Source organism: Ananas comosus, linkage group 8 (assembly GCF_001540865.1).
Source record: "Ananas comosus cultivar F153 linkage group 8, ASM154086v1, whole genome shotgun sequence".
In the NCBI taxonomy this organism is placed as follows: Eukaryota; Viridiplantae; Streptophyta; class Magnoliopsida; order Poales; family Bromeliaceae; genus Ananas; species Ananas comosus.
Genome location: NC_033628.1, coordinates 13,062,779 through 13,074,964, shown reverse-complemented (window position 1 = coordinate 13,074,964; position 12,186 = coordinate 13,062,779). Strand labels below are relative to the sequence as shown.

At 40.9% G+C, this 12,186-nt stretch overlaps 3 protein-coding genes across 3 annotated transcripts; 1 reads left to right on the top strand and 2 right to left on the bottom strand.

Moving 5' to 3' along the window:
* LOC109714688 (subtilisin-like protease SBT1.2) lies at positions 1,126 to 3,327 on the bottom strand. The gene has a single exon (XM_020239383.1). It carries the CDS (start codon positions 3,325 to 3,327, stop codon positions 1,126 to 1,128), a length of 2,202 nt encoding a protein of 733 aa, XP_020094972.1.
* On the bottom strand, positions 5,212 to 8,048 carry LOC109713937. Its single transcript, XM_020238248.1, has 3 exons — positions 7,577 to 8,048; positions 6,909 to 6,995; positions 5,212 to 5,965 (listed from the first exon to the last, which is right to left on the bottom strand). Exons 1-3 carry the CDS (start codon positions 7,841 to 7,843, stop codon positions 5,807 to 5,809), a joined length of 513 nt encoding a protein of 170 aa, XP_020093837.1. The 5' UTR covers positions 7,844 to 8,048; the 3' UTR covers positions 5,212 to 5,806.
* On the top strand, positions 8,855 to 10,328 carry LOC109713936 (abscisic acid receptor PYR1-like). Its single transcript, XM_020238247.1, has one exon. It carries the CDS (start codon positions 8,979 to 8,981, stop codon positions 9,657 to 9,659), a length of 681 nt encoding a protein of 226 aa, XP_020093836.1. The 5' UTR covers positions 8,855 to 8,978; the 3' UTR covers positions 9,660 to 10,328.

Genomic DNA, 12,186 nt, shown 5'->3' with positions numbered 1-12,186 from the left:
TATATTATATATATATTATATTATATTAATAATTTTAATTAATTATATATAGACTCTTAATTTATTGGGCTATTATTGTTGGCCCATAAAAACCCAACAAGTACAACCACAATAGCGGCCCAACCTAAACATAACACACTACTCTTCAGACGCAGCTTTGGCAACAAACTCGAAAAAACATGATAACATTCAAATTTTCAAATCCCTAATTTTTTCCCATCTCTCTCTCTCTCTCTCTCTCTAACCCTCATCCAGTCAGACAGTCACCCTAGCTCACATTTCTTATAATTATTTTGTATTTTGAACTATTGAATATGTTGCATCAAATTATAGGTAATGTTCTATAAAAATTAAACTATTGATTATATAATGTCGAGAATTTCAATCGGCTCGTTTAGAGCTCGAGCTCGGCTCGACTCGAAATTAGGCTCACTCGAGCTCGGCTCGAATTAATTTCAAGCCGAGCTTGAGCCTAGATTTAGGCTCGAAACTAATTTCAAGCTAAATTTGAGCTGACATAAGCTCGCTCGAGCTCGGCTCGTTTCCATCCCTAGTCGAGGTTGGCAGAATATGGGTGTAATTTGACAATCTTTTGTTTTCACAACTCTTTTGGGCCTAAACTTGGTTTACCTTTTTAATAACTAGTACGGTTACTAAAGGCAATAATTTTACTCGATTGAGCCATTGACTCACGACCAATGGATTGTAGTGGGCTTCTCGGAGTGGGCATCCACTCAAAAGTCTAAAACTAGGCCTAGTCCCATTGCATCTAGCCAAGTTATTCAACGAATGGTAGGAATTGCATTAAGTTGAGATGAGATAGAAAACAGATATGATCTGATCTACCAATAATTTTTTTTATTTTGCTTTCTCCCGATCCAAAGTTCAAAAACACGAACAGCCTAATTAGGTGGATTTGTTCTCACCACAGTGCCATTAAAAAAAGAAAAAGAAAAAGAAACAAGAAAAAGAAGAAGAATCTTAGTTTCCACGGAGTAGAGTTTTTTGGTGGGCGACATGTTTTTATTTATTTTATATTATTTTTTTTTCTTTTTTCTTTCTTTTACGCCTGGGGAAGAACTAGTATGTTGCTTTGCACATGGGACTTAAAACTACGATCGTGTTTCACTGGATTGTGACGGCAATAGGACTCCTTACGTAGTACTTTCCGGAGGACCACGCCATTTGCCCCTCGACAACTTGCCCTGCCATCCTAACTGTTGGTCTCCCCGGCTTGATGCTCAACGTGACTCGAAAATCCTTCATCTGCCTGGATCGGGAGAATTGCAGCCTATCAGGCGCAACGTCGACTCTCACTCCTTCCGGTTCGTCGTACTTCACGTTGTAGGTTGTAACGGCGTCCCCGACATTCGTCACCGTTCGGTTGACAGTCACCTCGGTCGTATTAGCACTTAGGTACACCGCAATAGAAGGATAGTTCAGCTGTTCGGGGCTGATTGCCCGGACCTTAGAACACTGCACCGAACCGCCACCGATGGCTCCGACTTGTTTGTCGGTGAAGCCCATGCCACAGAGGTAATGGATATAATCATAGTGATGAAGGTCATAGATGAGGCCCGGATCGTTGGCTGCTGATGGGTCGACATGGCCCGAGCCCATGGCGTATGCACTAGCTGGTGTCCCCGTGGAGTTGAAATCGTCGCCGATAGGATTCCTATCGGCGTCGACTGTGTAAGCTGTGGTCATGATCGCTGACTTAATGGCTGCGGGAGACCAATCAGGATGGTTATTCCTTAACATCGCCACAATGCCAGCCACGTGAGGGGTCGCCATCGACGTTCCCGAATTAAAGTTGAAGGTGTGAGATGAGGCTCGAAGGTGGTGGTTGGGTTTAGGTCCTACCTCGAATGGCCAAGCAGCTAGAACATTGACGCCCGGTGCGATGACATCCGGCTTGATGATGTTGCCGTTCATGAGGCTGGGGCCTCGCGACGAGAAGGAAGCCACCGAGGGTGCTGGTCGAACGCCAACTCGTGTGCCGTTGAAGATGATTGCTGCCGTTCCGTTGGGCGTGGAATTGAAGTACGTGACGATCTTCCACGCATCGGTGAAGCTCACGTGGGCCGCTGGGATGATGTGGGGTTTGGCGGGCGTTGTGCTCCCGTTCCATGGCCGGTTCATTACTATCATCGCAGCACCGCCTGCTGCCTTAACGACCTCACCCTTTTCGGTGCTTGAAATTTGTCCAACCCCGCACAACACGATCTTCCCTTTAACATCGAAAGTGTCCATGGAGCCCTTCTTGCAATTCAAGGTCTTTTGCGTCTGTAGCACCCCCGGATAAACCAACGGTAGCTGAGTCGAGTTGAATCCCTCTGGCTGGTATGCTGTTTCGCCGAAGAGCTCCATACCATTTCCGAGCTTGACAATGGCCCTTATCCTCCTGTCCGTAGTGCTTGCTCCGACGGTAAGTATCCATGGCGCATCATTCCCTATGAGGCTTTCATAGGGGCCTTCGTTTCCGGCACTGGCCACCGGGACGATCCCTTTGGTGATTGCCACATATGATCCTATGGCAATGCCGTTCTTATACAGCGGTTTCTTGACCTTCCCGAGGGACATGGATAGCACATTCACGTGATTCCGGATGGCTTCGTCGATGCCCCTCAATGTGTCACTATCAAGCGCTTTGGCAACTGTACCGGTAGCAGTTTTGTTATTGTGTAGCACCTTATAGATTGCTAGATGAGCTTTAGGTGCCGTCCCTGAGGCCGTGCCGCGTGCCATGCCAAGTACGTGAGCATCATCCACAAAATTCCCTCCAGCTGTGCTCGCCGTGTGGGTTCCATGGCCGCTGTCGTCATCAGGTGGGACGACGCGCCCAGACATGTATCCCACTGCACCGATGAGCTTATTGTTGCACACAGATTGTTTCCAGTAGCAGCTTCCGTTCCACGTCTCCGGCGGCGGATTTACATCAGTATCCCTGAAGGAAGGATGACCAGGCTTAAAGCCACTGTCGATAACCCCGATAACTTGCCCCGCTCCGTATTGAGAGTCATACCAAACGCCGTCCTCCCATGCGTTTAGTCCTAGGAACTGCGGGGTGTAGGTGGTTTGAGCATCATACTCGCTGTCGGGGTAGGCTACGAGAACGCCATCCGTAGATTTCATGGCTTCTACTTCTTGAGAGGTGAGCCACGCTGCGAAGCCGCTGATCGCGTGGCGGTACGCGTAGACCATGCGCGGCTTGCCAGAGTCGAGGGTGGTGTTGGGCAAGAAGGACGCGTACCACTCTTTCCGATCCTTGAACCGACGGAAGCTCGTGCTGTCAGGCTTTTGTACATGAACAATATAGACCTGCATTTGGGTGTCATTTGAAATGGGCTGTATTTGGCAGTGAACCAAGAGAAGAGTTGGATTGGATAGGAAGAAGGAAAAAGAAATAAGCAAGTAGAAGATTGAATGTAAAATTTCCATGGTAGCAACGCCAATAGAGAAGGTGTGCTTGCAAAGAGGAGAGGCAGGTGGACCTTAAATAGGAGAAACATCATTATTCTTTCCGAAGGCATCAAGTTGTAACAAAGACCGACAGTGAATATATCAACTACGGACAAATCCTTGCAAGAAATAATTTGATTAATAATTATAGAAAACTATCCGTAGTAAGTGATGCACTTATATGAAATGCAATAAGTGTGAACTCTCAATGCAATAAGTGTGAACTCTCTCTCTCTCTCTCTCTCTTTCTCTCATGGTGCTAGATGAATCCAAAGACCAAGAAACTGCTTTCTTCTTCTTAGCACCAAATCGAGTGCTTTTGGAACTACATACATTTATACCTGCAATACAATAACAACGGCAATACGGGCTTTTGGTTGAATGCAATAATAGATGCACAAGCTTATTCACCTCGTAGAAGTGCTAAGGCGGAGGTTCCCATCACATGCCTACTGGAAAATCTCTCAGTTGCACTACTTATTCAGTAATCAAATATATTTCTCCATGGTGCATAGTTTGGAAATACATCATCTCCGTTAGTTGAATAATTAAAGTTAATCTTTTCTTTCTTAAAATGGCCTACTCTAAAGTATATATTATTTTTCAGTATATTTCCACCGTCAACTTTCAATAGTCAACCTGCATGAATAAACTTTTGCATATTTTTAAATGTTAGAGAAATATATTTGAAAATCAAGATTATACAAATTTTATAGTTCAAACTGCGTAGGAATAAGTATGAAACTGTTCCTTCTTTTAGCCTTTGCTAACCTTCCAAAGAAGCTTCAGAGGTTTACCAGACTACCATCAACAACACTTCCATTGTTCATTAAGCAAATAGTAAAATCAGTTTCATAGGAATAAATTGAATCCTTTGTAAATAAGAGCTTTTTTGTGGAAAATTTAGATTTAATTTTACAAGTGTTTTTCTAGGGCCAGCGCAAATGTTTGTGCAAATTTTTCTTTATATTTTAGGACACAACAGGTTCTTACCCAACCTGGCACAATAGGATAAATAACACCCAAAATTTCAGTGTTTTAAGAGATGGATGGTGAAAGGATGATATATTTAACAGGTCAAAATTTTGATATGGAAAGATAAATTTATTAAATCTAAACACAATTAAATGATCGAGTTTGACCAAATTCAATAAATCTGACTTGCCCTATCAAGAAACAGTTCTACAACTACATCACATGACATGACGGAGGAAAGGATGCTTTAGTCGAAACCTATTAGTAACTATTCAAACTCTCAAACTTATTCTAAACACAAATAATGTCCTAATTTCTACGAGATAGCTTAGAAGGATGATAAGTGAAGTTGATTATGAATTATTCAATACTGAAAAGGATAGAAGATATTATTTACCATTTCTTCTTCATTGTGCCTCAATCTGCAAGATTCTTTACTTTTACTATGGTGTAATAAGAAACAAGTTAAGCAAGCACTGAAGAGGACATAATGCCAATAATGATGCATGTGAAAATAGGAAATAAGGCAAAAGCTATTTAATTTTTTTTTTCTGTTTTGCTTTCCTACTCTAGTGCAGACACAGAAATGCCTTTGCAGATGGAAAAGAGTAAAAGAGAAAGAAGAGTCACACATACCTCATGCTGAATTATTGTGCTTCAGAAATAAAAGAGACAGTAGATCTGGAGATGGAATACTGCACAGTCAGCTAAGAAAGAAGCATGCCAAATTTCAGTTGCCACCAGAAAAATGAAGAGATTAGCATTACCAACTCATGAGAAAAGGCCCAGCGGGTGATATTTCCATGTGAAGTTTAGCCACTTCTTAACTTACATCGGAAAATCAAATGGTCATGAGAAGCCATCAACCTTATTAATAGCAATAAACTTATCATTAGAATGGTTAATTCATCACTAGTCCCTATCCTGCACTTCACTCAAAAAAAGCATTGATCGCTGCATCAAAGTAATTTATCTTCTCTTCTATAGATGTTAGTAAACAGTGTCTCATCAGCCACGTAACTGGGAGAAAACCCAACATGTGCGAGGAAGACAACACCTGTAGCCTATCAAGTCGTTCGGTAGATTTCTCGGGCAACAAAAAGATGGTAAAACTAAATTTACAAACTACAGGAACTTTACAATTGCAAACTCTAAACAAAAACATAAACATGTACGTGGAGTATAAATTATTTGCTCAAAAAATCAACCTTCTCTCGAAGAGGTGCACTGTGCAGATAGCTAGTACCAAGCTTAGCCCCTAAAGAACCCAAAATGCCATTAACCAGCAGTGATGCTTAATGGTTTTTACTCCAACGCCAACATCCCCATTTCAATGAGGTGCTAATATGGATGAGGTGCTTAGGGGATCTTACACTCCAGAGCAAGGCTTAATTTCCTGTGCTTGAGCTGATTGCTGAGCCTTCCTCATATCCTTCCATTTCTTTTCTTGGTCAGTTGCATGGCAGTGTCCTAGAGGTCCCTTCCAAGCCTCACAGGGAGCTATTTTCTCGCAGACATAGCAGAAACACTGCAGCAATTGATTACCAAATGAGAGAATACTACATAACATCGTTGAGGAGTCATGAGTTTCTAATAAAATCACAATATGCCTTTATGTATGAGAAAGGCAAAGAGATAGTTTGATAGTTGTAACATATTTTAATCATTTTACTTTGTATGAGATTTTTTGGAATCCCTATGAATAAGATCAAATATTCTAGCACAATTCTACTTCATTTTTCTCGAGATTATGTCAAGCTTGTAGATTGTCCTTTGGCCCTTTTTGTTTAATTGAACAAGCAGAAATTACTAGGTTTTTGTTCAGCCCAAAGAAGCAAAAGATGTCACCAGCAAATTAAGGTTGCCAACTTACAAGAAACATAAGATAGATTTCAAGTTTGAAAAGGTAGCAACCGTCAAGAAGAGCAGGGGCCATAAACAGATACCGCAATGGCCTCCTTACATTCACATAATTACCAAGTTTATTTGTTTAATCTACCATTATCTTTATACCTAAGCTAGAAAGAAAAAGATCCACGCAATCATCTCTAAACATCTTACAGTTGAAACACCATAGAAATTGCTCTTACTTGTCGCACACCAAATGATAACGCAACATGTAACATTGAGCATATGTCTAAATTATAATGTAGTAGTAGTGAAAATAAGCATGAATGCACAAAGATCAAAAGAAGCATTACTTCTAATCAGTTGTGACACATTCCAACATGAGCACAGTAAGAAATCTAATATTATTAAAAGTAATCTTATTAACACATTCTAACTTAAAATTTTTGGCATTGACAATGGCATCAACTTCCTTTATATTACCCTACTGGGGAATCTACTACCAATAAACAATGTAATAGGAAAACAAAAACCATTATATCCAAATTCAAAATTGTTAATCAAAACTACATTAAAATCCATTTGCAACACCTCAGCAGAATATAAGAGAAGGATCAGGTTACCTTCGGACAATAGCTCTCATGAGGTGTCTTGCTAAAGGGATATTCTGCACAGAGATTTCTTTGGTGGGGAAGATCTCTACAAGCCACCTGCATTTCGTAGAAATTAGAAATTCTTATGACAAACTTCAGGAAATTTTTTTTTTTAAAGGAATGTTTCATGTTGATGAACTCCAATATTTTAATTCCATATAAATGATTCCAACAAAAGAAATTCTCACAATATTATAGTTGTTTTTGTGGTACTCTTGACAGAACTTATTGTACACAAACGCAAAAATGAGATGGCATTCTATTTTCAATTATTGGTGTCGCCAGGGTTAATCAATACTAAATTACAAGTTCTTTTACTACCAATTTAGTTTCATGACGCCGCAATAAACCTGCAGAGATAAAACCACAAAAAGGAAGGGGGAAAAAATTACAACCTCTGGCAATTTCATACACGGGTAAAAACCCCCAGATCCTGGTTTGCGGAAAGGAAAAGTACTCCTTTTACCGTTCTTTAAAACTTAGATACTAAGGTTAGAACTTAATTCCTCGTTGTAAACTAGGGTTTCCTAAAAATAGCAATCATATGATCTTTCCATTAAGGAAAAATTATTTAACACGAATCAATAGTGCAAAGTAGGAACCAAGGAGCGAAAGGGGAAGTAAAGAGAATCGATTACTTGGCCTCGTACGAAGAGAATGGCGAGATCATCGCCGTCGTCGTTGCGTTGGCAAAGCGAGAGGTTGAGGATGAGATCGTCGGCGAAGGGATCGGAGGGGAGTATGCAACACTCATCGTCGTCCCTCCCTTTCTCCTCCGCCGACCTCACCTCCACCTCCTCCTCCTCTTCTTCTTCCTCGCCATAGGACGAGGACGAAGACGTGGACGAGATCGAGATCACTAACACACTCTCCTTCTCCTTCTCCTTCTTCTCCTCCCTCGACATTGCTCTTGCAAAGAGGAATCAGGGGGAGAGAGAGAACGAAGAAGCCATTAAGTAAACGCTCAAAACCCTAGCATGAAGAAGAGGTCGCGTCTCCATCGACTCGGGTCTATGAAGCGATGGATTGGAAAAATAAGGAGATGTTCTACCACGTCATCCCTAGACCGAGCTCAGTATTGCCTTTTGGTTGGCCGGTCTAGGAGACGCGGTCTCGTGAATAAATTAAAAGCTGTTGAACTTTGAAACCCACACTGTTTACCGCCCCCAGAGGCAGGTGACGTGCACGTGACCTCTTTTAGTTTTTATCCTTTCAAGTACTGCCACCATGTTCTCATCGGCCTTATCAATTTTAGTTTGATATTAAAAATTCAATTAAAATTTTAAAACTTTCAAATAGTAGAGGGGGGACGGGGGTGGGGGGCGTAAAATATGTTGTGTGTTGGTGTAGCATATATCTCCATTAAAACATATCGCGAGGACAATTTCTTTTAATGCTTATTTCTTTTAAAATTTCTAATTATTCTCGATTTCCGGGGCGTTGAAACCAACGTGTCGTATTGTTATTGGCTCATGACATGGTATCCGTTGTACGACCGTTCCGCGGAACTTTCTCGTTCAAGCAGCCCATTACAAGTTGAGCTTCGTACGACGACGTTCGTTAGATCGTCGGCCCAGTTTAATCCGTTTACGGCCCAACTTAATCCGTTCTTAGCACATTATTAGGCCGTCGAAAACAGTGGCCCTACTCGATTGCAAGGTCCCTGCGATCCCACCCGTCCATCTAACGACCGTGATCAAATCAACGGTCGGCGATCCCCATCCGTGCGCGCCCTTAGCGGTGAGTCTAAGCTACGGCGACCGCGTAGACCAACCGAGTCCCCAAACCACGTGTCCGCATCGTCTTGGAAATTTTTTTTATTATGATTATTAATTAATTAATAAATCGGAAACAAATTTAATCCAAAAGCTATCCAATTCAAATATGTAAACAAACAAATATATATATATATATATAATAAAATATTGAAAAGCCTCACCTTCCAAATCCCCATTCTCCTCTTCCCCCACTCTTCTCTTTCCCTCTATTTTACCCCCCTACGACCCTAAATCCCAAATCTCGTGGGTTCGAGAAGCGTCCATGGAGAGCGGCGGCGGAGGGGAAGGGGGAGGGGGAGGGGGAGAGGAGGAGCCGGAGCCGGCGCCGGGGCCGGCGGTGCCGGCGGGGCTGACGGCGGAGGAGTACGCGGAGCTGCGGGCGACGATCGAGGAGTACCACCGGTACGCGGTGGGGCCGGGGCAATGCTCGTCGCTCCTGGCGCAGCGGATCATGGCGCCCGCGGCCGAGGTGTGGGCGGTGGTGCGGCGGTTCGACCGGCCCCAGATCTACAAGCACTTCATCCGGAGCTGCTCCATCAAGGACGGGGGCGAGGTGCGCGTGGGGTGCCTCCGCGAGGTGAGCGTCATCTCGGGGCTCCCCGCGAGCACCAGCACGGAGCGCCTCGACGTGCTCGACGACGACCGCCGCGTCGCCGGGTTCACCATCATCGGCGGCGAGCACCGCCTCAGGAACTACCGATCCGTCACCACCGTCACCGAGTTCCGGGGATCGGGAGGCAACGAGATCTGGACCGTCGTGCTCGAATCCTACGTCGTGGACGTCCCCGAGGGCAACACGGAGGACGACACCAGGCTCTTCGCCGACACCGTCGTCAGGCTCAACCTCCAGAAGCTCAAGTCCGTGGCGGAAGCGGCGGCGGCGGAGGCGGCTGCGGCCGCGGCGGAGAAGAAGGGGAAAGAAGAACCCAATCCATCCAATTAATCAGGTGCGAACAAAAACAAAAAAAACAAAACAAACAAACAAACAAAGAAACAAACAAACAAACAAAGGTTGGATGTATCGGATAGTCCTCGTATTATATCCATACCAAAACTTAGTCTCTAATAATAAACTCTTTCAATTCCTAAATCCGACTCGTATGCAAAAATTGTTAGCAACCTTTTCACAGCTCAGGGACTAGGTAGAAATACGGGAATAGCATGGGGACTATTCTTGCATTCCATCCAACAAAACTAAGTGTACGTGTTTCCATTTTCAGATTTGTGATGTAATAATTGCGTGGCTTTTCCAGGACGGTGTTGCGAATAGAGTAGTTTTCTTTTTCCTTATAAACCCAACCACCCACGGCTTTCTCAGAACTTGCTATAACTGTGCATTTGATTGGCCATAAACGAAGTGTGCAATCGATCCGCACAGTTATGGAAATTTTTCCACAAGTTGGGGTAGTTACAGCATTTTTTTTTCCCTCTTCGGTTTCTTTTTTTTTCTTTTTATTTTTTGGGTGATAATTGGACTAGTTAATTTGTGTGGAATGTGAACGTTTTCTCCAGTTCTCTCTTTTCATGCATTCACGTGTGAATTGTGAAGTTTGCAGCATTCCTGTAAAATCAAAAAAAAAAGGTCTAAAATTATGTCAGTAGTCACATGAAATGTCGTAGCATTTTCGATCAATCAACTTACTCTTTTTTTTTTCTTTTTTTTTTTTTTTTGAGAGATAGGTAACACGCTACCCGCTTCGTTTATTTCATTTCATTAAAAAATCAACTAGTATTCGAACTTGGGTCTCGAGTATCAACCACCAAGTTCTTTGCCACTTGCTCTAGATACGATCGGTATCAACTTACTTTTTAAAAATTTATTTATTCGATAATATATATTTTAAAAAATAATTTTATCATTTTTAAAAAAATATATAATTGATTAAATATAAATAATGTGATGTAGTTTGTACATAGTAGACTTCACAACTCACAAGCAGCTTGTTTCAATAACTTTGATTTTGTTTTCGCGATTAATCAAATTTGGTGACTCGAATATGCATTTTTTTAAAATTCTAAGCGAAGTTCAAATAAGATATATAATTTTTCTTTTCCTCAGAATAAAAAAGGTTGTAAGATTTGTTTTCACAACTGAAGCAGTCAATTAACACTCTCAGAAATTCAGGATCGACGCTGATATTAAAACCAAGCGACGTTAAAACCAAGTTGAGGGAGGGTGATTGAGAGAATTTTAATTTGTTGCGAAGAGACTAAGCACTTTAATAATAGTAATAGTAATTAGATGACTGATACGGTTGCTGTTGGTGGTTGTGAAATTATATTAAATAGTCTAATGAGACAACGGGAACAGTTTTGTTGTCGTCATATATATTTTTGTGCTTTTTTTTTTATTTTGGCTCTCTTTTTTTATTTTTCTTTTTTTTTTCCCGGTTCTAAAGGCCCAGTTGCCTTGCAAGTGTAGCTAAATTTAATTATTTTTCCAATAATAATGCTACTCTTTTATTTTATTTTTTTTAGAAAAAAAAAAAAAAAAACTAAAGTGGTCAACGACGTATATACTCGGATTGGTTGCCTTCTCCTTTTGTCCTTTATTATCCTTTCATGGTTCTTCCCCCCTCCCCCGCCCCAACCAAAAAAAAAGCAAAAAAGAATTTTTTTTACTTGATACTTCTTGTTTTCTAGTGCTCAGTCCCACTCCTCTCCCCAGTCCCCACTTTGTATGCTGTGAACCATTTTAAGTTAACTATTTTATATTTTAAATTTTTTAACTTTAATATTTAATTCTTAATTTATTTGATTTGAGTTAGTTAACGGCGTTTTGATTTTAAATTTGAATGCATTGTTTATGGATTTAATTAGCATACTTAATGCAATTCTCGTAATTGTATATTTATTAAAATGAGTAATTTGTTTAAATTTTAAACTCAAAATGCTGTTAATCGTCTAATTCAAATTAAAAAAACTTAAAAAATTGAGTTGTAAAATTAGAGCTTTAAAAGATTGGATAGTCAACTTGAATTGGCCTATAATTCTAGTAAATTATGTACATTTTTAACTTTAATTTCTTAGCAAATATATATAATGTTCTCAAATTATATGTATAAATTACATAGTATTATACATATAGCCAAAAAAAAAAATGAGCCGCCTAGCGTAAGTGACAAAAAGCTTGATGGTTGATATTCGAGATCTCATTTGAATCCTAAGCGATTTATATTTTTAGCTAAATTTATTTTTAAATAAAATAAACAAAGCGGATATTATGCTACCCATCTCTCTAAAAGAATAAAATGAGTGAAAAACTGTTTTGAATGGGTATGTGTGTGAGATGCCGAGCAAATTCTCCATAATTTCGATTTGCCTTCTCAAAAGATTCAAAATATTTGCCATAATCCCACTGCTAAAGTAAGTGGTCCCACCTATCAACATCAAGTGGGTATATACTATACTTTATAAAAAAAAAAATAGTCAGTTTGTTCTTCGAAGTGATCATCACACACAATTTTCTC